This window comes from Oncorhynchus gorbuscha, linkage group LG05 (assembly GCF_021184085.1).
Source record: "Oncorhynchus gorbuscha isolate QuinsamMale2020 ecotype Even-year linkage group LG05, OgorEven_v1.0, whole genome shotgun sequence".
Lineage (NCBI taxonomy): Eukaryota > Metazoa > Chordata > Actinopteri > Salmoniformes > Salmonidae > Oncorhynchus > Oncorhynchus gorbuscha.
In genome coordinates this window covers 19,277,888-19,303,571 of record NC_060177.1, presented here as the reverse complement: position 1 = coordinate 19,303,571, position 25,684 = coordinate 19,277,888, and the positions used below count along the sequence as shown (strand labels likewise).

The 25,684-nt window shown below is 43.7% G+C and overlaps 2 protein-coding genes across 5 annotated transcripts; one reads left to right on the top strand and one right to left on the bottom strand.

The window, feature by feature from the left end:
- The first annotated feature begins 2,099 nt into the window (after positions 1 to 2,099).
- On the top strand, positions 2,100 to 15,194 carry LOC124035619 (caprin-1-like). 3 transcript variants are annotated; one of them, XM_046349159.1, is made up of 19 exons: positions 2,101 to 2,279; positions 3,374 to 3,508; positions 3,874 to 3,936; positions 4,137 to 4,223; positions 4,346 to 4,584; positions 4,676 to 4,758; positions 5,370 to 5,543; positions 5,908 to 5,960; positions 6,066 to 6,149; positions 6,286 to 6,438; positions 6,532 to 6,634; positions 11,365 to 11,417; positions 11,536 to 11,646; positions 11,850 to 11,978; positions 12,499 to 12,649; positions 12,787 to 12,981; positions 13,077 to 13,189; positions 13,353 to 13,413; positions 14,571 to 15,194. In XM_046349159.1, exons 2-19 carry the CDS (start codon positions 3,374 to 3,376, stop codon positions 14,636 to 14,638), a joined length of 2,055 nt encoding a protein of 684 aa, XP_046205115.1. In that variant the 5' UTR covers positions 2,101 to 2,279; the 3' UTR covers positions 14,639 to 15,194. The 3 variants fall into 3 exon arrangements, with proteins under 3 accessions (XP_046205117.1, XP_046205115.1, XP_046205116.1); XM_046349160.1 differs by having other exon boundaries at positions 2,103 to 2,279; positions 6,532 to 6,628; XM_046349161.1 differs by lacking the exon at positions 11,850 to 11,978 and having other exon boundaries at positions 2,100 to 2,279.
- Positions 15,195 to 15,810: 616 nt separating this feature from the next.
- Positions 15,811 to 24,913, bottom strand: LOC124035621 (nucleobindin-2-like). Of its 2 annotated transcripts, none has more exons than XM_046349163.1 (13): positions 24,597 to 24,913; positions 20,329 to 20,469; positions 19,962 to 20,069; positions 19,714 to 19,846; positions 19,251 to 19,354; positions 18,956 to 19,141; positions 18,132 to 18,222; positions 17,986 to 18,044; positions 17,803 to 17,895; positions 17,581 to 17,670; positions 17,200 to 17,370; positions 16,985 to 17,045; positions 15,811 to 16,761 (listed from the first exon to the last, which is right to left on the bottom strand). In XM_046349163.1, exons 2-13 carry the CDS (start codon positions 20,467 to 20,469, stop codon positions 16,574 to 16,576), a joined length of 1,425 nt encoding a protein of 474 aa, XP_046205119.1. In that variant the 5' UTR covers positions 24,597 to 24,913; the 3' UTR covers positions 15,811 to 16,573. The 2 variants fall into 2 exon arrangements, with proteins under 2 accessions (XP_046205119.1, XP_046205118.1); XM_046349162.1 differs by having other exon boundaries at positions 15,811 to 16,764; positions 24,597 to 24,912.
- Positions 24,914 to 25,684: the final 771 nt, after the last annotated feature.

The window sequence follows — 25,684 nt, the reverse complement described above, 5'->3', positions numbered from 1 at the left end:
AACTGCTTTGCTTTATCTTGGCCAGGTCGCAGTTGTAAATGAGAACTTGTTCTCAACTAGCCTACCTGTAGACAAGACCCCACACCAGAAAGCAGGAAACAGGGCTGCCTAAATATGATCCCCAATCAGAGACAGATAAACAGCTGTCTCTGATTGGGAACCATATCAGGCCAACATAGAAATACAAAAACCCCTAGACCTACAACAACCCTAGACATACAAAACCCTAGACATACAACACTAGTACCCACCCTCGTCACACCCTGACCTAACCAAAATATATAGAAAACAGATATATTTAAAGGTCAGAGTGTGACAGCTCTTCACCAAATGTAATACCATTTCATATTTTTAACAAGAGTAATATCAGCTTCAAATGTCGAACAAAATTGGAAATTGTTGCACCTCCGTTTTCTTCCCGCACGTTTCGCAAATTGCAATCCATTGTCTGTTGATACAGCGGTGTCTTTATATCCGAAAATAATACTTGTATGTATCATCTTTCCAAGAGCTCAATCTGAATTCACCCGCCGACGTTCCTCTGCACTGCCATGCACAATTTGGTTGGCTATTGTCCGATTCAAACTGTAATCAGTTAAATGAAGAGTTGATGCGGTGCACACTTTTTAATAGCATAATTTTAAATATTTGGGCTTGGTGAGGGTATTAAGTCAAATCACAAGTCATTGATGTCAATTACGGGGCGGCAGGGTAGCCTAGTGGTATCCCCGAGCTGACAAGGTACAAATTTGTCGTTCTGCCCCTGAACAGGCAATTAACCCACTGTTCCTAGGCCGTCATTGAAAATAAGGATTTTTTTTCGTAACTGACTTGCCTAGTTAAATAAAGGTAAAATAAATCAAATAAAAAGTTGAGTCTGACTCCACACCTCTGCCAAGTAGTGTCATACCAAATAAGACTCGAGGCTGCCAAAGGTGCTTCAGAAAAATACTGAGTAAAGGGCCTGAATCCTTATGTAAATACAATATTAAAAAATATATATTTTTAAGAAATGTGCAAAAATGTATATGTGTATATATATGTTTGCTTTGTCATTATCAGGTAGTGTTTGTAGATGGGGGGGGGGGGGCAGATAATTTAATACATTTTAGAATCAGGCTGTCATGTAACAAAATGTGGAAAAAGTCAAGTGTTGTGAATAATTTCCGAATGCACTCTATCTAGCTCCATTGTTGAGTAGTTATTCCTGGTGACACCATTTGTATTTTATTTTTAACTGCATCATTGGGAAGGACTCATAAGCAAGCACTTCACGGGTAAGTTTACCTGCTGTATTTGAAGCATGTGACAAATACAATTTGATTCGATTTAGGCCTATTACACATGATCACTTAATGATTAACAGGCACCTGTTATTAATAAAATATATGTAGACTATTAGTGAACAATATCAGCAAACAGTACAGAATGAAAATAGGCAAACACTGCTTCTCCAATAGAAATCCCCGATCACATTTGTAGGCGAGGTCATGGCGACGTCGGATAGCTAAACGAATGCATATAAATACGTATAGGGTCTGTCGTATCGCACTACATTGCGCATGTATGTTGTTTTTGACAAAAATGAAAATGTGTCAGTATGTCACTTTCACGAGGTTGGAGTAAAAACATGTGCAACTACTTACGACATTGGTTAGGTTGTGCCTTCTAGATTTCGAGAAAATTAACAACTAAAGGAAGATTTTTCCACTTCTCTCATTCATTGACATCTCAAACACTGCCTGGCCTGGTCTGTTTGGCAAGTGTTCCCGGGAGTCTCGCGATTTTGCGCCTCTGGGTTTAGAAACGGATATTATTTCAACGTAATCATTCGATAGATTTGCAAAGGATAATATATTGTACTTGTCAATGCAGAGAATAATGGTTTAAATAAACTTGGGATTCAGTAAATGGCTTGCAATGAATGTGGGATTCAATACAAATTGACAACTTGCCTTGCATATAAAAATGCGTACCTAAATCTGTCAAATACAGCTTCCATAAATTTATCTGCAATTAAATTGCAATATTGAGGATACATTCCAGTTAAATCTGTCAGTCTACCAAGATGAACTCAGGCAATTATAGGACTACCAACGGGGCCTTGCAGCCACCCGACCCTGATCTCGTGTTTCGTTAGCATCTGCCAGCAGTATAGTTCTCGGTGAGCCCGGGGAGGCGGAACACCATTGTTGATACAAAGTAACATAAAAACTACACGAAATATATAGGGCCAAAACTACAACGTCAGACGACGAACAAAGACAGATAGCCTTAAGGTAAGTGGATGTTGTGAGCGTCAAATTCAGAAATAATTTTGCTAGCTAAGTTAGCGAGCTAGGCTAGCCTCTGACTAAAGTCGTTTCTATCTAGCATTGTCCTGTCATCCAATTGATTTAACGGAATCCAAGTTCAGTGACCACATTAGCAAGGTACATTTCAACAAACTAGTGTGATGGCTGTCGTTCATATACATGTAGTTAATCATATATTTTCGAATCGCGTTAGCTAACTAACTAACTAGCTAGTCAGCTATCGATTTCTATCTCGCATCTAAGTGGTTCGCTTTGCCAGCTAGTTAACGCCGGTCTCGGTAACAATGCGAGGAGAAAAGGAAACTAGCTAACGTTAGCTAGCTAGCTACATGTAGCCAAGCTTAGCCCTGTAGCCGGGTGGGGATTGTTCTGGGATGGGATTCAAGTTTAAGCCTAATTTGATGACCACCTGTTTTCAAATGGCATAAATGTTTTACTTGTGATGATGTGTAGGTTGCTGCATAAATAATTGTTTTGTCGGAATTAACGTTTATTTGTTGATGAGTAGCGTAGCTAGCTAACGTTAGTTTGGCAGGTAACGTTTATGCGGTTCAATGGACAATGCTTGGCTGACAGTCCCTCAACTCACAAAGGACTGGCAATTTATCCCATTTTTCCCTAATGTGCCTCGTCGGCTTTAGTTTCTTAGCTGGCTAATGGGAACAAATCTGGAAATACTAACGTTAATTAGCAAGGTACTAGCTATTGAATTGTAACGCTAACGTTACTTGTCTTGAGAGTTAGCGAACGTTAGCGGTTGACAGAAATCATTAAGCAAACCGACATAATATCCAAATTCATTCATAGGTCTTTCAGTTTTTCGTCAAGGAACATTAATAAGTAGTACCCAGGGCTTGTTTTTTTAAACAGTTATATTAAAATGTCTGTCTGACCACTTGTGGTCAACAATATAATGCCATTGTTCAGGCCTTTGTTTACAGCACCATTGGCAAACTGTTTTAATCATCAACATATTTGAACCTTTATTGTATTCAATTACAGCCTCAGTGTTTTGTGGCCTTCACTAATAATGACTACTACAAATAATTTTCTGTCAGATGCCTTCAGCAACAGTTGGCAACAATGCTGTTCAGTCCTCTAGCCCAGAGTTGGGTTCTGGAACCCAGTCTGAGGCCATGAAGCAGGTCCTGCAGGTGATAGACAAGAAGGTCCGTAACATGGAAAAGAAAAAGGTAACAATGTTTACTTTTTTTCATTTAGGCATGCTTTTGGAAATCTCCCAAAAAGCATAGGTTGTTTCATGCTTAGTTGTTGCTTGAGACCAACTGAGTAGCAATTATGGATGTCTCGTCTGAAAAGATTGTCTGCCTTATGACCCTGTATTGACTTTGTCTCAAAGTTGGTAACCAAGATTATTATGGCTACAGACAAATTTAGTTGGTGTAATCAATCATTAACCTATGACCTTTATTTTGCTTTAGAATCACAGCACTTGATATATGGTATATTCCTGGGTAACCTCAGTTGGTATATTTCTGCTGAAAGAATCTCAGCAGACTGTCTCGTAACCCTTATTAAATGTGCCATATTTCTATAGGGCAAGCTGGATGACTACCAGGCCAAGAAGAATAAAGGAGAACGGTTGAACCAGGATCAGCTGGTACGTACAAGACTCTGGTTTGAGTTGATGTTAGCTCAGGGAACTTCAATTGTGAACTTGATTGTTTAACCTGTTGCATATTTACTATAATATTTCATTCTTCAGCTTTCTATTGTTTTTATACTGTGGTGTTTGTTGTTTTGATCTATGACACAGCTAACAAACTATTTCATGGTCATTCCCTCTTGTCTCGTCTGTAGGATGCCTTGACCAAGTTCCAGGAAGTAACCAACAACCTGGATTTTGCAAGGGAGTTGCAGAAGAGCTTCCTGTCTTTGGGGCAAGAGGTGAGTTCTGTCTCGGGGTTTCATTCTGGTCACTATGACCACACTCACTGTATTTATTAGGTGCTGTTTCTCAGTCACTGTGGCCATAGTGCAGTGACAACTCCTTCCCCATTTCCTTGCAGATCCAGAAGGCAGTGAAGAAGTCTGCCCGGAGGGAGCAGCTTCAGCGGGAGGAGACGGAGCAGAGGCGTCTGAAGACTGTTCTGGAGCTGCAGTTCCTGCTTGACCGGCTGGGGGATGAGCAGACGAGGCAGGACCTGAAACAGCCCGCTGCAGGCTCCCCCCTGCTCACCGATGCTGACCTCACCGCACTGGACAATTTCTACAAGCTGGTGGGCCCTGAACGGGACCATGACGTCCGGTACAAACCCTTTGTTTTCTCTTTGTTTTTGACAAAGGAGTGACGTAATATGATGGTAGGCATGTTGTAAATGTCCTTCCCTGTTCTTCAGGTTGACTGACCAGTATGATGAGGCCTCCCTACACCTATGGGAACTGCTAGAGGGCAGAGACCAGGCTGTGGCAGGAACCACATGTATGTTTCTAACACTTTTTGAAGTAGCTCTCATTTTATTTACCATGTACATGTAGACTTTGGCTTGTTTAATTAGTTACCCACACCCCCATCTGCATAATGAGTATCTTGGGGCTTATCTTAGATTTTGAATAAAAAGGAGCTTGAAAGGAAAGTTTGCTGAGCTGGGAGCAGTGTTATGACTAAAGCCCATCCAACCCCTTGAAGCACAAAGAGCATGCTGGACATACAGGCCATGTTAGCAAAACATGTATAAAGGGAAGCTCTTTTCTGTGATTGGGGTGAACTGGTTTCAGGCCAGTGGGTTTTGAGGGGTAGTGCCAGTAGTGAGCATCCACCACCCATATTCCAGAGACAACTTTGCGGTGGATCATATGGCATTGTGGATTATAAATACTTGAATGTTATTAAAGTGCTTCGAGCAGTGGATCTTGGCTAGGCCTAGTGCTGTGGAATGGGTCACAGCTGTGACTATACCAAGCATAGACCCGGCCTATTGACTAACTCACAAAAGTTTCTGTTACCGATTGGGACCACTAAACTGTGGTATATTTATGCATTATCAAGACATTTTTCATACGTTCTGAATATGATCTGCCCCTTTCCTATAGACAAGGCACTGAAGGAGACCCTGGACAAGGTGCTGCTGAGTGGCTATTTTGACAGAGCACAAACGCATCAGAACGGCGCGTGTGAAGAAGAGGAGCAAGAAGAAGAAGAAGAGGAGGAGCAGCAGTCTGTGGTGCATGAGTCATCTGGGAGCAGGGAGCAGCCCGCAGAACCAGGTAACCGCCATAGCCATAATTTCCTGTGGGGAAAAATAAGTGTGTAGACCGAGAATCTTTTTGACTGAATGGGATGCATGAGATTCGAGCAGGATTGGTTCAGTTTTTTTAATTTTTTTTTTATTTTCACTGGCTATTTGGACGTAATCAGGATTGGGCAAAGGCAATGCTTAAACTGCTTCGCCTTGAGTGCCTTTTGTGAGGGTGGAGACTTTATATTGCTGTAACGCTGAATTTCTAATGCGTATTAAGACGGGCGTTAATCACGCAGCTGAATAAATTAAGTGAGATTTTACTTCTGGGTTAGATTTTGATGTGTGGACCTGGATGAGTGGATATTAATCGGAGTGTATTCCTTTTACAGAGCGAACAGTTACGCAAGAATACACAGAGACCATTGAAGTAGAAGCCACAGAGGTGAGTTAAATCTCTACCTTGACTCTTAACTGCTGTAAAGTCCAGAATTCTCTGATTTCCCTTGCCTATTGGAATCTAATCAAGTGATCTTATGTTTTTGTGTAGTTTGTAAACAGACAGTTCATTCCAGAAACCACATACAGCATCACTGGCAACGACCAAGTAGAGCAGTGGACAGCAGAGGTCCAGGTATGCTGCATGTCTACACCTCTCATATCATTTGTCATATCACACAGTCACAAACAGAATCTTTTAGGGTTCAACAAGTAACGCCATATACCAATGGTGTCATCAGCTGGGTTTAAATCTGTCCCTGTGTCTTTAGGTGGCCAATGCCCTCCAGCACCAGTCTCCTCCCCAGATGACCCCCGAGCCCCACACTGTGAACCGAGTCTCCCACACGCCTGACCCCGTGGTCCGGAAGCAGGTCGTACAGGACCTCATGGCCCAGATGCAGGGGACCTATAACTTCATGCAGGTGATGATCCTTCCAACTGCCCCCATATGGTCCTGCCTTATCGGATCCTGTTTGGTCTCTTGTTCATGCTGAACCATGTACTTCCTCCCACAGGACTCCATGTTGGAGTTTGATGGCCATGCCCTGGACCCAGCCATCGTGTTGGCCCAGCCCATGAAGTCTGCACAGAGCGTGGTCCTGCAGCACATGGGTCAGTGTTAGTACATCACGTTCTGTTTTAACTCTCCTCTAACCAACACCACCACTCAGAGGCTGTAGTCCTCCTAGAGATGTTCCCTTTTACACTCACCAACGATTTATTAGGTACACCCATCTAGTACCGGGTCGGATCCGCCTTGCTTCTAGAACAGCCTGAAATGATTTTGGGCGTGGATTTTTACAAGGTGTCGGAGACACCATTGCTCCATTGGTATCAAGGGACCTAACGTGTGCCAGGAAAACGGTCTCCACGCCAGGTCCATGGACTCATGCTACATACAGTTGAAGTCAGAAGTTTACGTACACCTTAGCCAAATACATTTAAACTCAGTTTTCACAATTCTTGACAATTAATCCTAGTAGAAATTCCCTGTCTTGGGTCAGTTAGGATCACCACTTTGTTTTAAGAATGTGAAATGTCAGAATAATAGTAGTGATTTATTTTGGCTTTTGTTTCTTTCATCACGTTCCCAGTGGGTCAGAAGTTTACAAACACTCATTTGGTAGCATTGCCTTTAAATTGTTTAACTTGGGTCAAATGTTTCGGGTAGCCTTCCACAAGCTTCCCACAATAAGTTGGGTGGATTTTGTCCCATACCTCCTGACAGAGCTGGTGAAACTGAGTCAGGTTTGTAGGCCTCCTTGCTCGCACACACCTTTTCAGGTCTGCCCACAAATGTTCTATGGGATTGAGGTCAGGGCTTTGTGGTGGCCACTCTAATACCTTTACTTTGTTGTCCTTAAACCACTATGCTTGGGGGTCATTGTCTATTTGGAAGACTCGTTTGGGGGTCATTGTCTATTTGGAAGACTCGTTTGGGGGTCATTGTCTATTTGGAAGACTCGTTTGGGGGTCATTGTCTATTTGGAAGACTCGTTTGGGGGTCATTGTCTATTTGGAAGACTCGTTTGGGGGTCATTGTCTATTTGGAAGACTCGTTTGGGGGTCATTGTCTATTTGGAAGACTCATTTGGGGGTCATTGTCTATTTGGAAGACTCATTTGTGACCAATCTTTAACTTTCTGACAGATTTCTTGGGATGTTGCTTCAATGTATCCACGTAATTTTCCTCCCTCATGAGGCCATCTATTTTGTGAAGTGCGCCATTCCCTCTTGCAGCAAAGCACCCCCACAACATGATGCTGCCACCCCATGCTTCATGGTTTGGATGGTGTTCTTTAGCTTGCAACCCCTTTTCCTCCAAACATAACGATGGTCATTATTGCCGAACAGTTCTATTTTTGTTTCATCAGACTCTGGGACATTTCTCCAAAAAGTACAATCTTTGTCCCCATGTGCAGTTGTAAACTGTAGTCTGGCTTTTTTATGGTGGTTTTCTCCAGCATCTTCACAAGGTTCCTTTGCTGTTGTTCTGGGATTGATTTGCACGTTTCACACCACAGTACGTTCATCTCTAGGACTCCTTCCTGAGCGGTATGACCGCTACGTGGTCCCATGGTATTATACTTTTTGTTTGTACAGATTATCATGGTACCTTCAGGCATTTGGACATTTCTCCCCAAGTATGAACCAGACTTGTGGAGGTCTACAATTATTTTCTTTGGTCTTGGCTGGTTTCTTTTGATTTTCCCATGATGTCAAACAAAGAGGCACTGAGTTTGAAGGTAGCCATTACATTTACATTTAAGTCATTTAGCAGACTTACAAATTGGTGCATTCACCTTATGACATCCAGTGGAACAGTCACTTTACAATAGTGCATCTAAATCTTAAAGGGGGGAGGAGGGGGGGTGAGAAGGATTACTTATCCTATCCTAGGTATTCCTTAAAGAGGTGGGGTTTCAGGTGTCTCCGGAAGGTGGTGATTGACTCCGCTGTCCTGGCGTCGTGAGGGAGTTTGTTCCACCATTGGGGGGGCCAGAGCAGCGAACAGTTTTGACTGGGCTGAGCGGGAACTGTACTTCCTCAGTGGTAGGGAGGCGAGCAGGCCAGAGGTGGATGAACGCAGTGCCCTTGTTTGGGTGTAGGGCCTGATCAGAGCCTGGAGGTACTGAGGTGCCGTTCCCCTCACAGCTCCGTAGGCAAGCACCATGGTCTTGTAGCGGATGCGAGCTTCAACTGGAAGCCAGTGGAGAGAGCGGAGGAGCGGGGTGACGTGAGGGAACTTGGGAAGGTTGAACACCAGACGAGCTGCGGCGTTCTGGATGAGTTGTAGGGGTTTAATGGCACAGGCAGGGAGCCCAGCCAACAGCGAGTTGCAGTAATCCAGACGGGAGATGACAAGTGCCTGGATTAGGACCTGCGCCGCTTCCTGTGTGAGACAGGGTCGTACTCTGCGGATGTTGTAGAGCATGAACCTACAGGAACGGGCCACCGCCTTGATGTTAGTTGAGAACGACAGGGTGTTGTCCAGGATCACGCCAAGGTTCTTAGCGCTCTGGGAGGAGGACACAATGGAGTTGTCAACCGTGATGGCGAGATCATGGAACGGGCAGTCCTTCCCCGGGAGGAAGAGCAGCTCCGTCTTGCCGAGGTTCAGCTTGAGGTGGTGATCCGTCATCCACACTGATATGTCTGCCAGACATGCAGAGATGCGATTCGCCACCTGGTCATCAGAAGGGGGAAAGGAGAAGATTAATTGTGTGTCGTCTGCATAGCAATGATAGGAGAGACCATGTGAGGTTATGACAGAGCCAAATGACTTGGTGTATAGCGAGAATAGGAGAGGGCCTAGAACAGAGCCCTGGGGGACACCAGTGGTGAGAGCGCGTGGTGAGGAGACAGATTCACGCCACCTGGTAGGAGCGACCTGTCAGGTAGGACGCAATCCAAGTGTGGGCCGCGCCGGAGATGCCCAACTCGGAGAGGGTGGAGAGGAGGATCTGATGGTTCACAGTATCGAAGGCAGCCGATAGGTCTAGAAGGATGAGAGCAGAGGAGAGGGAGTTAGCTTTAGCAGTGCGGAGCGCCTCCGTGATACAGAGAAGAGCAGTCTCAGTTGAATGACTAGTCTTGAAACCTGACTGATTTGGATCAAGAAGGTCATTCTGAGAGAGATAGCGGGAGAGCTGGCCAAGGACGGCACGTTCAAGAGTTTTGGAGAGAAAAGAAAGAAGGGATACTGGTCTGTAGTTGTTGACATCGGAGGGATCGAGTGTAGGTTTTTTCAGAAGGGGTGCAACTCTCGCTCTCTTGAAGACTGAAGGGACGTAGCCAGCGGTCAGGGATGAGTTGATGAGCGAGGTGAGGTAAGGGAGAAGGTCTCCGGAAATGGTCTGGAGAAGAGAGGAGGGGATAGGGTCAAGCGGGCAGGTTGTTGGGCGGCCGGTCGTCACAAGACGCGAGATTTCATCTGGAGAGAGAGGGGAGAAAGAGGTCAGAGCACAGGGTAGGGCAGTGTGAGCAGAACCAGCGGTGTCGTTTGACTTAGCAAACGAGGATCGGATGTCGTCGACCTTTTCAAAATGGTTGACGAAGTCATCTGCAGAGAGGGAGGGGGGGGGGGGATTCAGGAGGGAGGAGAAGGTGGCAAAGAGCTTCCTAGGGTTAGAGGCGGATGCTTGGAATTTAGAGTGGTAGAAAGTGGCTTTAGCAGCAGAGACAGAGGAGTAAAATGTAGAGAGGAGGGAGTGAAAGGATGCCAGGTCCGCAGGGAGGCGAGTTTTCCTCCATTTCCGCTCGGCTGCCCGGAGCCCTGTTCTGAAAATAGGGCTCCGGGCAGCCGAGTAGGCCTTGAAATACATCCACAGGTACACCTCCAATTGACTCAAATAATGTCAACTAGCCTATTAGAAGCTTCAAAAGCCATGATGAAGCTGTTTAAAGGCACAGTCAACTTAGTGTATGTAAACTTCTGACCCACTGGAATTGTGAAATAATCTGTCTAAACAATTGTTGGGAAAATGACTTGTCATGCACAAAGTAGATGTCCTAACCAACTTGCCAAAACTATAGTTTGCTAACAAGAAATTTGTGGAGTGGTTGAAAAACAAGTTTTAATGACTCCAACCTAAGTGCATGTAAACTTCTGAATTGAACTGTTAGCCAAATCTTGACGCTGCCATCAGTATGATGCAACAAGAACCGGGATTCATCTGACCAGGCAATGTATTTCCACTCCTTAATTGTTCAGTGTGAACGTGTACCCACTGGACCCGCTTCTTGTTTTTAGCTGATAGGAGTGGAACCCGGTGTGGTCGTCTGCTGTAATAGCCCATCCGTGACAAGGACTGATGAGTTCATTCCGGGATGCCGTTCTGCACACCACTATTATACTGCAACATTATTTGTCTGTTTGTGTTCCGCCTGTTAGCTTTCATTATTCTTGCCGTCCTCCTTTGACCTCTCATCAATGAGCTGTTTTTGCACACAGGACTGCTGACTGACTGGATGTCTTTTTGTTGAACCATTCTCGGTAAACCCTAGACACTGTCGTGCGTGAAAGACCAGGAGGTCGGCAATTTCTGAGATACTGGGTCCGGCGCGCCTAGCATCGACGATCAAACCACACTCAGACTCTTAGGTCACTTATTTTGCCAATTATAAAGTTCAATCGAACAGTACCTGGATGTCTATTTGTCTGCTTTATATACCAAGCCATGACCACGTGACTCATTGTCTGTAGGAGCGATTATTTTCGGGAATGGGGTGGTGTACCTAATAAACTGGCCGGTGAGTAGTACTGCTTATACTCTTGAGTTTTGTCCATTTTTAGTTGCTCTAAGCAGTTTGACCAACAAACCATTTTATATTTGTCTTGTGTACAGTTAATTCAGAATCAAGACTTTCTCAATCAAGCTCAGTTCCTGAATCTACACACGTAAGTAGCAATAATGATACTTGAACACAATTCTGATAGTGATCCCCAAGACTCGATACCGGAGCAGACTTATTGAAAGGGCAAGGGTACTATGTGAACCTTCCTTTATCCTCCCCAGGTCCCCATGGTCTCCTCCACACCTGATGGCTACTCCTCCACAGCTCCCCTCTACCAGCCCTCCCACACAGCAGAGCCCCGGCCACAGACAGATGGCACCGACCACATCCAGGTATACCCTCCCTCCCCAAGGTGCCCTCTACTCCACCCTCCTCTACCCCCCCTGACTGGGTGGGTGGTGGAGCTTCTCTATGCTTGGCTGTTATTGGGCAGTGTGAGAGATGGTTAACACTCATCCTACCTGCCTGTCCTGAAGTGTCTGTGAAAACCATTGAAGTATGTGACGTCTGTCTCCCCGCCCCGCCCCTAAACCAGGCCTCGATGTCCCTGTCGTCTGAGCAGTCCCCCGCCCCGTCCTCCTTGCCCTCTGCCTTCCCGCCCGTCTCCACCCCCCACAGCGGCGGCATCAATGTCAACGCAGCACCATTCCAGTCCATGCAAGCGGTAGGCTTTGTTAATGGAGGACTTATAACTGACATCGCTTCACTTGAACAAAACCGTCATATAACCCACTTAACTCTAATCACTTACCACACGTTGATGGTACCACAAGTTTTAGGACAGGAAAAATAGAAGTGGTACACACTGGCACACAACAGTAATACCAGATTTACTTTGCAAGGATAATGAGAACTGATTGGGACATCAACTGAATTAATAAGTATAATTCCAGTGTTGGCCTACATTTCTCAAAACCAAGCTTCATCCCATACCACCCCCCCCCCTCTCTCTCTCTCTCTGTCAGAGCAGAACAGAATGCTCTTGTCTGCCCCCATGTCTACATAAAGATTTATAATCAACTCTAAGCTGATTAACTTTATTTGGCGAACCTTGGACAGTATGTACAGTATGCTCGATAGTCAGACGAGTCTGTTAGTGGTGATTTGCTGTTGTCTGCGAGTCTTGTGTGGGTATCTGACACCTCTAAATGAAAGCTTTTCTCTGGTTGTATTGTGTCCCTAAGGTGTTCAACCTGAACGCCCCCGTGCCCCCCACTAACGAAGCAGACAGTCTGAAGCAGAACCAGTTCCCCAGCGGCTACGGCGAGGGCTTCAGCAGCCAGGCGGAGCACTCCGTGGAGGAGCCTGACATCCAGCAGGACACTCTACAGTCCGGTGAGAGAGGGACTGGGGTGGCTGTTGGGGCTGAGGATGTGACTTAGACAAGTGGAGTCTGAGGACCAGTAGACCTTGGGTCTGAAGACTTTGGTCTAAGGGCATGATGTTGTTAATGACTCTTATGCTGTTCTCAGCTGTAGGAGGCTTCCACACCCAAGATCAAGTGATGTCAGTGGCAGCGGGCCACCAGGTGCAGTCGTCCCAGGGGCCAGAATTTGGGCGGCAAGGCCAGTCCTTCTATAACAGCAGGGGGGCCGTGTCTCGCGGAGGCCCTAGGAACCCACGGGGCATGATCAATGGATACCGAGGATCCTCTAACGGCTTCAGAGGTATGAGATCCAGCTAATTTACTGTAAGGGACCTACTTTGATACAGGAGTGATTTTTATTGTGGTGTTAACAGGATAAATGGTTGTCTTCCTCAGGAGGATATGATGGCTATCGCCCTCCCTTCTCGAACACTCCAAACAATGGTTATGGGCAACCGGCCCAGTTCAGCACGGCGTCCCGGGACTACCCCAACAGCACCTACCAACGGGTAAGGAAGGGCACAGCCAACCATTAGGTCCTAGTGACTAGAAGACACTTGACACTTGCGTTAGGATTGCATTAGTTCCATTAAAAGGGATTATGTGAGTTGTTGTCCCAGATGCTGTCATGAAGGTGCTGTATAAGTCTTTCTGAATGACCTGTTTCTACAGGAGGGATATCAGCCAGGCTACAAGCGGGGAGCAGTCCAGGGACCTCGGGGTTGCTCTCGAGGTAATGCTCAAGCAATGCGATCCTAAAGCGCTTGTCAACTTCCACCACATTGAACATTCAGATATGAATGTGTTTGCCCCAGCTCACTTTTATAAATCTTTTTTGTTTTGGTTCTCATCTATCTTCATGTTTCTCCTGGCCTGCTTTGGTATGTCTAAGATACTTTTGTTTTAACATGTAAAACTGAAATCCACAGCATTTAGATTCATCAGCAAGTCTGTGTTCGAAGCAACAAATAGATATTCCTGTAAACTTGAAAGATTTCATTAATTTATTTTTTGTACAAAATAAATGCAAAAAACCCCTGCAACTGTCGGTCCAATCCATGAGAATCTTTTATATTTTCTGTCACTGCCCAGCCCCCTCAACCACTTTTCCCCTCTGCTTTTGGTTCTCATAGCATTACTTGTTTTTTTTTCTGTCTCTCACCATCTCTTTGTAAGCCGATGTTACTCCTTGGGAGACTGTTTCAATAAAGATGTGTTGTATAACCTGCTGTCTGCTGCTTGTTTCTTTTTGTTGGTCCCTGATCCCTGCTGCTCTGTGGTGCCACCACAGCCTTATCTGCCTCTGCTGACATTAAGAGTGGGTTAGAGGATTTTGGTTATGCTTTGCTGAAAGGACTTCACTCTGCTTCCGTCTCCCTCACCTGCTGTGCCCTGCCGTCTGTATTGTGTCATAGGGGCATACATATATTGTGTGCTGTTAACATGCTTAAACATTCATGAAACATGTCACTGAGTTTCAAAGTAAGCCTGTGGTGTAAATCCTAGGGCAACAGATGTACCCCCCCCCCCCTTTTGGTTCCATATGGCAAAATGCATACTATTCTGTATGACCTGGATAAAAGCTTTCAAAGCTCTTATTTAGATTTACAGGGAATGCCACTGTGTATATAACTGAATTGACATGAAGGCAGCTATTACCTTTATTACCTGTTTTCAGTATTCCATTTTGTAATGGGTGTATTAGTTTGCTCGTAACAGTGAATTTTTGTCTCCCTATTTGAGTTGGTCTCTTCCTTGGTAGGTGCACACTAGTAATTAATAGAATGTGGATGAGGTTTTGTAATTGTGCTCCATTCCCAGACTCAACCCAGAATAAGGGTGACGGGCTGGCGTCAGCTGACTGATTTTCTGTCTGCTTGCCGGTTACAGGCCGGGGGGGACTGTTCAAGCCCAGCCGAGGGATGGTGACCCAAATGGTAGGACATCAAGCCAATTAGTCTTGGATACCAACAACTCTTCTACTCTCCACCTAGGGCAACCTTAAACATCACCTCTACACTCCTGGACCATCCTTCCCCTGATCTGACTATTCCTCTCCATATCAACCTCTAGGTTGATTTGGTGAAGCCATACGTCCCACCCTTAGCTCCCCTACAATCATATGCTATTGCATAGCCTTAAACTGATCAAGCTGGAACGTGTGTGCCTTTGCTGTTGGACTGTTTATTTGGATCTTTGCTTAGTAGGCAATCATTTACAAAAAGTGGCTGGGGCTAGTGACAGGCTTTGGAAGCATGACACGAAAGACCAAACAATATGTTGACTGCGGTCATACCACACAAGGAAATGTTTTGTCTCAATGTGAAGACTGTTTATACTGTACATTGTATTGCCATGGCATGTTTGGGAGTAAAGTCTGCACAAATGTGTAGTCTAAGCAGGTTGTAGGTCTGACTGAATGACTTACCCAAAATGAAGATTTCTTGTGTACATTTTGCTCTGGCCATATAGTAGCTGATAGTGATGCACTGAATAAATGCACTGTTCTGTAAATTTGCATTTGTCACTTCATATCTGCTCTGTCCAAAAACATCATTGGTTGGAACTGATGTCAACTTCACATGTAAGAGTTTCACTCTGAGTCATGAACACTAGCTATAAAGAAAATCAGTATATTGTCTACAGCAATATTGATATTTTGTGCAATTGGTCATCTGAAAATTAAACTAATCTTTTGTACAAATTAGGCACACCTCTGTAGGGTGCAAGATAAGAGCATTTGCTCTAGCCAGCAGAATTTGGTAAAAGTAAAACAAAAAGGCCCATTAAAAGACAGACTCTGGGGGTGATGGGCTGAGTACAAAAGGTAGACATCATTGCCTGGTATCAATACATGTACTGGCCTTGGCCAAGATACACCTACAGGTCATTAGGAACAGCCTCATTCAAGCACAAACTTGAAAACAAGACATGATTGCCTATAATCTCTACAGAAATAACCAGATCATCAACTGTCTTACATTTGCACATCAATTAAGATAATCCAAAGAGCTGGCTATAGTATAAGTACCACAAAATAAGACTGCAATCCACTCAGGATTCCAATGATTAGTGCCAACATTAGCATACATTGCTATTATCAGACTTGTGGAATTGAAATAAAGTGGTGGCCAAGCTAATGCCATTTAATACACAGGAATGAACCCATACAAAAAAGAAAGTATTTTATATTATATTCTGTTCCATGAGACAGTTGTCTTTACTGTTCATAATGCTCCCAATGCCATTTTCAGTGCCTTTTGAAATGGAGCCTTTTCAGGAATCCGTACATTTCACAACATCATTATTCAGGTGAAGTGACCTGACAATTATTAGGCCTAATTGTCATGACATCACACAGCACTAATTAAAAACAATGTTCCAAAATATATAGACATTGACACAACCAAAACCATTCCACCAAAGCTCTGCATTTTAGGTAATCAATTATGACCAATACATCACATACCATATATGCACTCTATAACACAAATTCCCTGACCGCAAACGTAGAAAACATTTCTAGGCCTTGGAGGCTCAAATTGATATCCACAAGTGGGCAGAGATACTGTAAACACCTGTGTTCTCCAGCTGTTTTTTCACCTTTACTTAACCAGGTCGGCTGGTTGAGAACAAGTTCTCATTTGCAACTGCGACCTGGCCAAGATAAAGCATAGCAGTGTGAACAGTTTTCAGTTAACTCTTTCAGGATAACGGGGTACACATGCCCATATGGAGGGACCTCTGCACACTGGACTGGAGGTATATAAGTACTGTAAAGGTCTGTGGGTGGGGGGCCATGGAGCCAGAGGTGTTGTCTATAGAGTTTTATCTGGCAGCTGGGGTTGAGTGGTCTGGTTCTGATGGGGGCCTTATGGTAAGTAATGTTGGCCCTATGGCACTGCCTGATGGCCTGGGGGCAGATCTTGGAGTCGTGGTTGGGACAAATCCTGGGTGTTGTGGGGTATTTGGTTCTGGAGGTGGTTGTCTTGCTTCATACCCGGGTGGTTTTGGGACATATCTTGGTGGCCCAGGGGAAAAGGATGGTACTCTCCTTGTGGCTCTGGGATAGCATTCCCTTCTACTGAAAAAGAGAGTAGTTTTGAATACAGTTCATTTTTTACATCTTTGAAAAATATATATTTGTATCCCTTTTTCGTGATATCCAATGGGTAATTACAGTCTTGTCCCATCGCTGCATTTTTCACATCTTGAGATCCATTTTCCATAGTCACCACTACATTCGGAAAAATACACGGCACACCAGTAAAGAGAAAATGGAATTGGGGTAAACTATCACTCACCATGAACCTCTGGAGGGGGCTCAACTTTCTGGGTTTTCAACCGTTCCATGTGTTCTACTGCCTGAAACACCACAGACAAACATGGATAAGCAGATTAATGGTTGTAGGAAAGTATGTCAGCTCATGTCAAAAATAACAATACCACACAAAATAAGTGCATTACAGTAATAGAGAACCTATTGGTTGTGTCTGTTCTACCACTGCCCACTCTGTACCTGCTGAAGCTCTACTTTCTGTGAGTTGAGCTGTTCCTGTTGCCTCTCCAACTCATCCCTCTGTTTCTGGAGGTCTGATGCTTTCTGTTTGAGGTCCTCTTCCTGCTGGGTCAGGTGCTCCTCAAACTCCCTCATCTCCTCATCTGTGTAGGCCTGGTTCTGCTCTAAGGTCTAACAAAGGAGGACGTGTCAGTTCATACCCTTCTACCTCTCCTTATTGATTTGAAAAGCAACATAATTACAGTGTGGTTGAATGTAGGAGTGTTTAGAGATATGGTATGGTTTTTGTTACTCTTGCCGTTTCATAATAATGAGTTATAATGTTGAAGTATAAAAAGTAGGCCAGTATGAATGAGAGTTAAATAGATATGGCTACCACACCTCCCAACTATCTGGTTCCAGGAATTCCTTTTTCTTTGTGGCAATCAGGAACTCTTCTAAGGAGACCAGTCTGTCTTTGTTGGTGTCCACCTGTAAACAGTGAGATCAGTCACCATGTGAACTATTTATTTCATTATATCAATGAAACCAATCTCTAACTTTCAGTGCTAGCAATCCATGGGAATATAGTATGTAAGGTTCACAACCGGGACAACAGTATACCTCGTTCATGACGTGCTCTCTCATACGCAGGCGCTCCTCCTCCATCTCCACCATATCGTCCTCTTCATTGGTAGGATCATAGATCTTCTCCAGCTGAGTCCACAGAATATACCGTTATCTATACATGCACACGTTTCATTATCATTTCAGGTGAGACATTAAAAGAATAGGACAAATCTTTACCTCCTTCGTAAACAATGCCTCCAATTCCTGCTCATCGAAGAAGCCATCTCCATTGGAATCTGACAATTCAAAAAGCGAGAATGTTGAGGAACTCTGAGATGGATGTCCCTGACCCCCGCCTGTGATGTCTATTGATGAGGACTTACCATGCAGCTTGAAAAAGGTCTTGGGGTCAAAATCTTCAGGGTCAAGACCATCTGCTTCCTCCCACACCTCTTTGAACTGATTCTGGCTGCCCTGCACAGCAAAAAATGTTAGTGCCCTGTTAGAAATAAATCTCTCACTTGAGCTAAATCATTAAGTATGGGGAAGGTCTAGAGCAGAAATGGATGGTGGACCATTTTTGATACACACAGGAAACTGTTGAGCGTGAAAAACCCAGCAGCGTTGCAGTTCTTGAGACACTCAAACCGGTGCGCCTGGCATCTACTACCATACCTCGTTCAAAAGGCACTGAAATCTTTTTTCTTGCCCATTCACCTTCTGAATGGCACACATACACAATCCATGTCTCAATTATCTCAAGGCTTAAAAATCATTATTTAACCCGTCTCCTCCCCTTCATCTACACTGAAGTGGATTTAACAGGTAACATCAATAAGGGATCATAGCTTTCACCTGGTCAGTGTATGTCATGGAAAGAGTAGGTGTCAATGTTTTCTACAGTCAGTTGTTTAGGAACTCATTCATAGTCTCAACTTACTGCTGGGAGTTAGAATACACAAGATCCCATTTTGAAATGTGGTTGTGAATCAGCAATTTTTCTCTTATGTCAGGTAAACATATTTAGATACAGACCCTCGAGCCACTGTGGCCCCTCATGATGAGTTCAGATTTTTTGTGGTCCCCACCAACCCCCATCAAACTTGCCCATCCATGGTCTAGAGACTGGCTAGACCATATGTGAGCACAAACAGATTGAGCTCTGAAACACAGAGATAACATAGCATCCAAGTGCAGTTGGACTTACTGGGTGGTTGACTTTGGGATGGTCTGCATGTTTCTTCTTCATCTCCTCGTAATGTTCTTCCTCCTTCTTCCTCCCTTCATCGTCTAGAGTCTTGAGGTGTTCCCTTCGCTCATGGTCTTTCGTCATCTCATACTTCTTGAACTCCTCATGGCGCTCCTTGTCATAGTTCTCCAGATCGTTTGTGGCCTTGTGGTCAAATGAAGGATGAGAGTTAAAATGTCTTGAAGAGAAGAGGACTACAGGTACTTTAGTAAGCTACTGTATGTACGTACCATGCATTCTACATTATACTTACTGATTTGATGAGTCTGTCCAGATCCTCCACTTCAAAGGTGTGAGGATTCATGTGGTTCAGGTACTCAAACTGTTTCAGCAGAGCTTGGTGGTCTACTGCCATATCTGTGAGTGAGGTTTAACAGTCATAACACAATACGAAATGTGATGACCTGACATTGGAACTGTAATAGTTATCCAGTGCGGCAGGGTGCGTTGGTCAAAGCTCACCCTGTGTGCATCTATACTAGCCTGTAATCCTGCCAATTAGTGGTTTAAGTGAGACGTTACTGTTGTCTGTAATACTCTGCTATCACTATTGTGATTCGAAACAGAGATTTTCAGAATAATGTTTCACAAGTAGGTGACTCAACACCGACACTACACTAATCACATCCTCCTTTTTGAGTCCTTTCCCTCAAATGTACTTCTTAGTCACTTGCCCACACGCTTAAGGCATATTAATGGTCTTTTATACAGCATACCGTTCCCTCCTTCAATGTCTTGCTTGGCTTTGATCAGTGTCCGTAGCCGGCTAACCTCCTGCCTTTTTAGCTCGTCCAGTTGTGTCCTTACATGGTGGCTGACAAAGTCCAGCTCTTTGGCCAGCTTCCCCATCTGTAGGAAACGTGATGTAATGATTATCATACTGCTGCTGTTTTGCATTTTTCATGACTAATGACTCAAGGAGAGAGTAAGAACAACAAGAATGAGCAGGACACAGTTAGAATACCTTGATGTCCTCCATATCTGTGTTATGGAGCTTCTCTCTGAAATGCTGGTCTTTTTCCAGAAAATCAATGACTTCCCTGAGATAACGGTCATAGTGGAGTCCAGTGTCCTGTTACATGAAATAAAGTAGTAAGTTGTAGTAGTATGCATAACATGCATACTAGCTCATGCATCATTCCGTAAACCTTCAGTTCAGTCTGTATACGTTACAATTCAATAAATTATGTTAGAGAATATAGCTGGTATAACTGGTCTGAGCTTGTACTGGTAGCACAAATGACTGCTTTTTTCATGGCTGTTAGGGCTGCTCTGCCTGCCATGTTTCTCCACCTTGCTTGCTTGGTATGTAATCCTTCACAAACTCTTACCACACTTGGTGGTGGCTCTGAGGCTTTGTCCTCTGGCTGGTTCACCTTGGTCTTGTCCAGACTGATGGGCACTGCCTCCAGGCAGAGCAGATGTACCAGAAGCACAAGGCAGCTGGTGTGGAATACCTGGCTCCAAGACATCTGGAGACACAAGACGCACTTAGACACAACAACACATGACAAGCAATACTTCAACCAGAGATGATAGAAAACACCTGTCTCTGCCCCAAATTCAGTGGCTGTGCCCCAACCATAGAGAAAGACAGAGGACTATTCTTTGTATCTATCCCATTGTGTCCTCTGAACACACGGGCTTGTCCATTTTGAAGTAGTCCATTTCCTCCTACTACTACTTCTATGAGTTGGTAAACAAACTGAAAGGGGGCATACTGCCACCTGGAGTTTGTTCTTGGGAAAAAAGACAGTTCCGGTCTGCTTACTAGTTTATTTAGCAGACAAGATTTGCATACAACTCCATGGCATTATTTTATAGTATGAAGAATACAATTGAACAAAGCTGATTGCGCACATGCGGCTATTCTGTGTTGAGCGGTTAACAAAGAAATAGCTACTCCTATATGCTTAATTGAGTTATTAATGTAATTTTAGTTGTTCTACAAACGTTGGGCTATATGTTTTGATTTTTAATACATGATGCGACTAATGATGATTTGAAAGAAGTCGCTTGAAAGGCATGATCTCTGCTTTGTTTTTTTTTGCACAGGCTTTACAGACTACATCAGTCATTCATTCACAATTTGACAAGTACTTGATAATACCTAGAATGTTACGGCGGCATCCCCTTTGCGGCATGTGGCCGTTGTGCCCTACTACGTTGTGCGCTCCGAATCTCCCCTTACTCACATGGCTCTCCATTATGTGATCGGGTCTTTCTCACAGGCTACAAGTGAAGACAGACACATCGGGGATGCAATGGCACGCGTGCTTATCCAATTCCGAGGTGCATATTGAAGATATTGGAAGAATTGCCCACATTTACTTTTCGTCAGCCAACAAGATGAGTAGGCTTAATGAAAGCAAAAGTACTAGCCTATGTCAATCTACTATCCCCCATAGTACAAAAGTCGACCTATTCTACTCTGTACAAGAAACATAGTCTGGGACAGTTGTGGGATGCGATAGATCCCAAATTAATACAACCACTAGCATTAAAAAAACACATTTTTACGCATTGTGGCTGACGCAACAGATCAGAACATTTAGCTTAAAAATGGTGATAAACTATGAGGCTATTTGCAGTGCAGAAATGTGGACAGGCTATAAACGCGAATGTTCCATTTACAGAAAACACCATTATCAAAAGTGACCACAAATGCAATTATGCATGTAGTGCTTTTAATATAAAGGTGCATTTTTATGGTGAACATTATCCTCCCCAAACTTGAAACTCACGTGCTGCTTATGTATGCCAGTTAGGCTCTACACCCCTTGTAAAGCAGATTGTGTTTAATTTTAAGAATTTTTGGGGACACTTTAGTTGTGATACAAACCTTATCAAAACATATAGGCCTATGGGCTAGGCTACATAAGGTGTGCAACTATGTTTCGAAAAAGTTGCAAAAAAAGGCATTGTTTCCTATGCTGGGCATCATTCACAAGTAATATTATATAATTCACAAGTGATAGGCTAATATTGTCACCCAGCAGACTATCCTTGATATAATATTGTCTTTACATATACTAAATAATATATATGTGTGAAATTTGTTTTGATTTAGAATGGACCATTATCATGCACCTGTATCAAAACAAAGCCAAGACAAGGCAGGAGTGGCTTGGAGACAAGTCTCTGAATATCTTTGAGTGGCCCAGCCAGAGCCCGGAACTGAACCTGATCGAACATCTCTGGAGAGACCTGAAAATAGCTGTGCAGCAATGCTCTCAATCCAACCTGACAGAGCTTGAGAGGATCTGCAGAAAATAATTGGAGGAACTCCCCAAATATAGGTGTGCCAAGCTCGAAGCGTCATACCAAAGAAGACTTGAGGCTGTAATCGCATCCAAAGATGCTTTAACAAAGTACTGAGTAAAGGGTAAGATGACTTATGTAAATGTGATATTTCAGCTTTTTATTTTCAATAATTTGCAAAAGCCTGTTTTTGCTTCGTCATTATGGGGTATTGTGTGTCGATTGAGGGGGGGACGACGACGACGATTTAATCCATTTTAGAATAAGGCTGTAATGTAACAAAGTGTGGAAAAGGTGAAGGGGTCTGAATAATTTCTGAATAATTTCCGAATGCACCGTATTTATACTGTAGCTAAGAAAGTAATACTAAGTGTAAGCTGTTAGTAGCCCATGTGCCTCACACTAATAATTTGGTCCCTTTCCCCCTCATAACTTAGACTACTGTTCTGACTTGGTGGTGCACATGTAGCGTATTGCCTGTTTTAGAGAAATGCAATCATCAAATATTGTACTGCTTATATGTCCATTTGACTTATCCTACGGTTCTGACTTGGTGTACAGGGAGAATACGGTAAGAACAGCCCATATTCTGAATTTGGTCGCTGTACATTTTTAAAAAGTGCTGAACAAATAGTTATATTGACTTCGTCCATCCTAGCTCGCTAATTAATGTCTTAATCGAAATTACGGATTGCCTCTTAGCCGCTCTTCGGTTCCCTTATGCCATTGTTTGTACATCTCAATTGTCAGTAGAAACCACATTTGTGTAAGCAAGTCAGCTATATCAGCTGTTTTTTTTAAAGGCAGTAAATGAGGCTGAATGAACTGTTTCACTGCCAGACAAGGCTCCGCTGATAGCCAGGTGTGGTAAGGATTCACTCCATGGTGCTGAAAGAAAACTCTGCTGTTGGGACAGCTTTATGTAGGCCCTAAAAGTTAGTGGGCACTGTTTGTCACCGTTATAGTGCAATTACTGTATTATTTAGTGTTGTTGTAGTGGCTTTGCTGGCATATATCCCAAAAATGTTGGGGGGAGTTTGCCCCACCAAGATTTAGATGCTAAAATCACCACTGCTATTTCACCACCCCATTAACTATTTTGCAGTAAAATCTCTGCAGCTGCCACCTACACTCATTAAAAACCCACTACCCATTTACATACATTTACATTTAAGTCATTTAGCAGACGCTCTTATCCAGAGCGACTTACCCGATTCCACTACTTTAGACCCTATCTGTTCCTGCACCATGCCAAAAACCTGGGAGGATGGGACACTGCCCCTCAACACACCCTGTAACTCTTCTGAAGTCAAATCTCCTAAACCCAAATACTTCTCTGCAGCTGCCACAACAAAATCTATTTCCTGTGATTTACATTCCATTTCTGCAGTACAGTTGATAACCATTGCTATGAACGCTAAGAAGCCAACCTTACTAAAGCATAACTCACTCCTTGCCCTATCCTTCTGTGGCCCAAATCTACTACTCACTGAGACCATCTCAGGATCCCTCAACCATCCAGCACTACACTGACCACTTCAACCCGCCTCTTTCGCACCGGACACTTCCGGGCCCCAGCAACAGGAGCACCCCTACAGTTGACAACTTTATCCACCGAAACTACACAGTCCTCTGACCCATGCCCTCCTGCACACATCTTGGAATCTCCCTCCTACACACTGCTGCAACATGAACGCTGAACCTAAAACAGTTCAGTGGATTCTGCACAAAAGTTCTAACAGGATAACTGATATATCGTAACATGACTTTGTCTTGTATAGGCTCTGACTCAAAATGACTTCTGTTTCACCACGCTCCCCACCAGGTCATCTGCTCTAGCTATCTCCATGGCCCCAACCCCATATGTTTCCTGTCCACTGCCGACGTGTCTGCCATCGATAGCTAACTAGCTACCTGCTAGCAGCTAACTAGCTACGCTATTAATAACATGTTAGCTAGGACGTGATGCGTGTCATCTAACTAACTTGCGTTCTACAACTTAAATCATCAGCGGTTCAATAGCTAGTCGTCTAGCTAACGTTACACTTTACAGGCAGACTCACTGTGACCAATAGCATAGCTAGTAGTGATAATGCTGGCTGGCTAGCTAACAGTTAGCTGGTAGATGGCAAGCTAATCTAATGACAGTTAGCTTGAAGCTAATTATGAGGTTTTCATTTCCACCCCAAGCTAGCTACTTAGCTAAATAACAGTGATGCGGGGTCTTGTGTTGACCACATCGAGAAGTTGCGGTATCTGTCTTATTGGAGTCTGGTTACCTGTCTCATTAACGAAATAACAATAGCTTCAAAACAATTCATGTCACAGCGGGACTTACTTTTTGATCGGAATCCGTCAAACGGTCGTTACTACAGTCACAAAGTCGTAAACCCCGCCTATTTCTAAAACGTCTCTTCTTAAAACGAGAATTTAAACCTAACTTTAACCACAGGGCTAACCGTACGCCTAACCTTACATTAACACCAATTATGTTTTCATTAATCTTTACGATATAGCCATTTTGTGGCTGTGCGCTATCTAGTGGAAACCCTGTCAAGCTAATTTAGCTAGCTAACTAGTCTCCTCCCGAGCTGATCATTTATCCTCGTTCACTCCTTGATGCCAGCAGGCGTTTGTTTACAGTGTCAGATAGCAAGTGAATGAAATCCTACATTGACAGCATGGCATGACAGCTAAATTGGGTAGTTGCCATTGGATAAAATTTCCCTTCCTACTTTCTGAAGGCGCGCATAGTTATTCTATTAGGCCACACACACTGTCAGTCAAATTATTGAGGATATGCTATGCTATCAAGGTAGGTTGCACTGAATCGTACGTGGCGTTTATAATTTGGAGGTGGGTGTTCGCTGATCCTGGATCAGTGTAGCTTTCTTGCCATGATATCAAAGACAGTACAGGAGGTTGGTGGCACCTTTATGGGGAGGACGGGTACGTGGTAATGGCTTGAGCAGAATAATTGGATTTCCATGTGTTTGATACCATTCAATTTGCTCCGTTCCAGACATTATTATGAGCCGTCCTCCCCTCAGCGTTGGATATGGTATGTGAAGACATTTAGGTAGGGAGATCAGATCCCAGGTCATTTCATAGCTTCATTTTTGACTTTGTCATTCTTACATAGCTAGTTAAATTAAACATTCTTTATTTACAATATGGTGAAGGATAAAGCATACTTTTTTGAGTTGGTTTAATGTGATTGCTTGGACTATTGAGAAAATTGATGAGCAGCTTTCTGCAGGGTTGTTGTTTGAGTGAACATTATTGAGCTAGAAATATTGGCTATGCCAGCAAGACATGTATGTGATTTTCTAAATATACTGAACAAAAATATGAACATGCAACAATTTCAAGGATTTTACTGAGTTACAGTTCATATAAGGAAATCAGTCAATTGAAATAAATAAA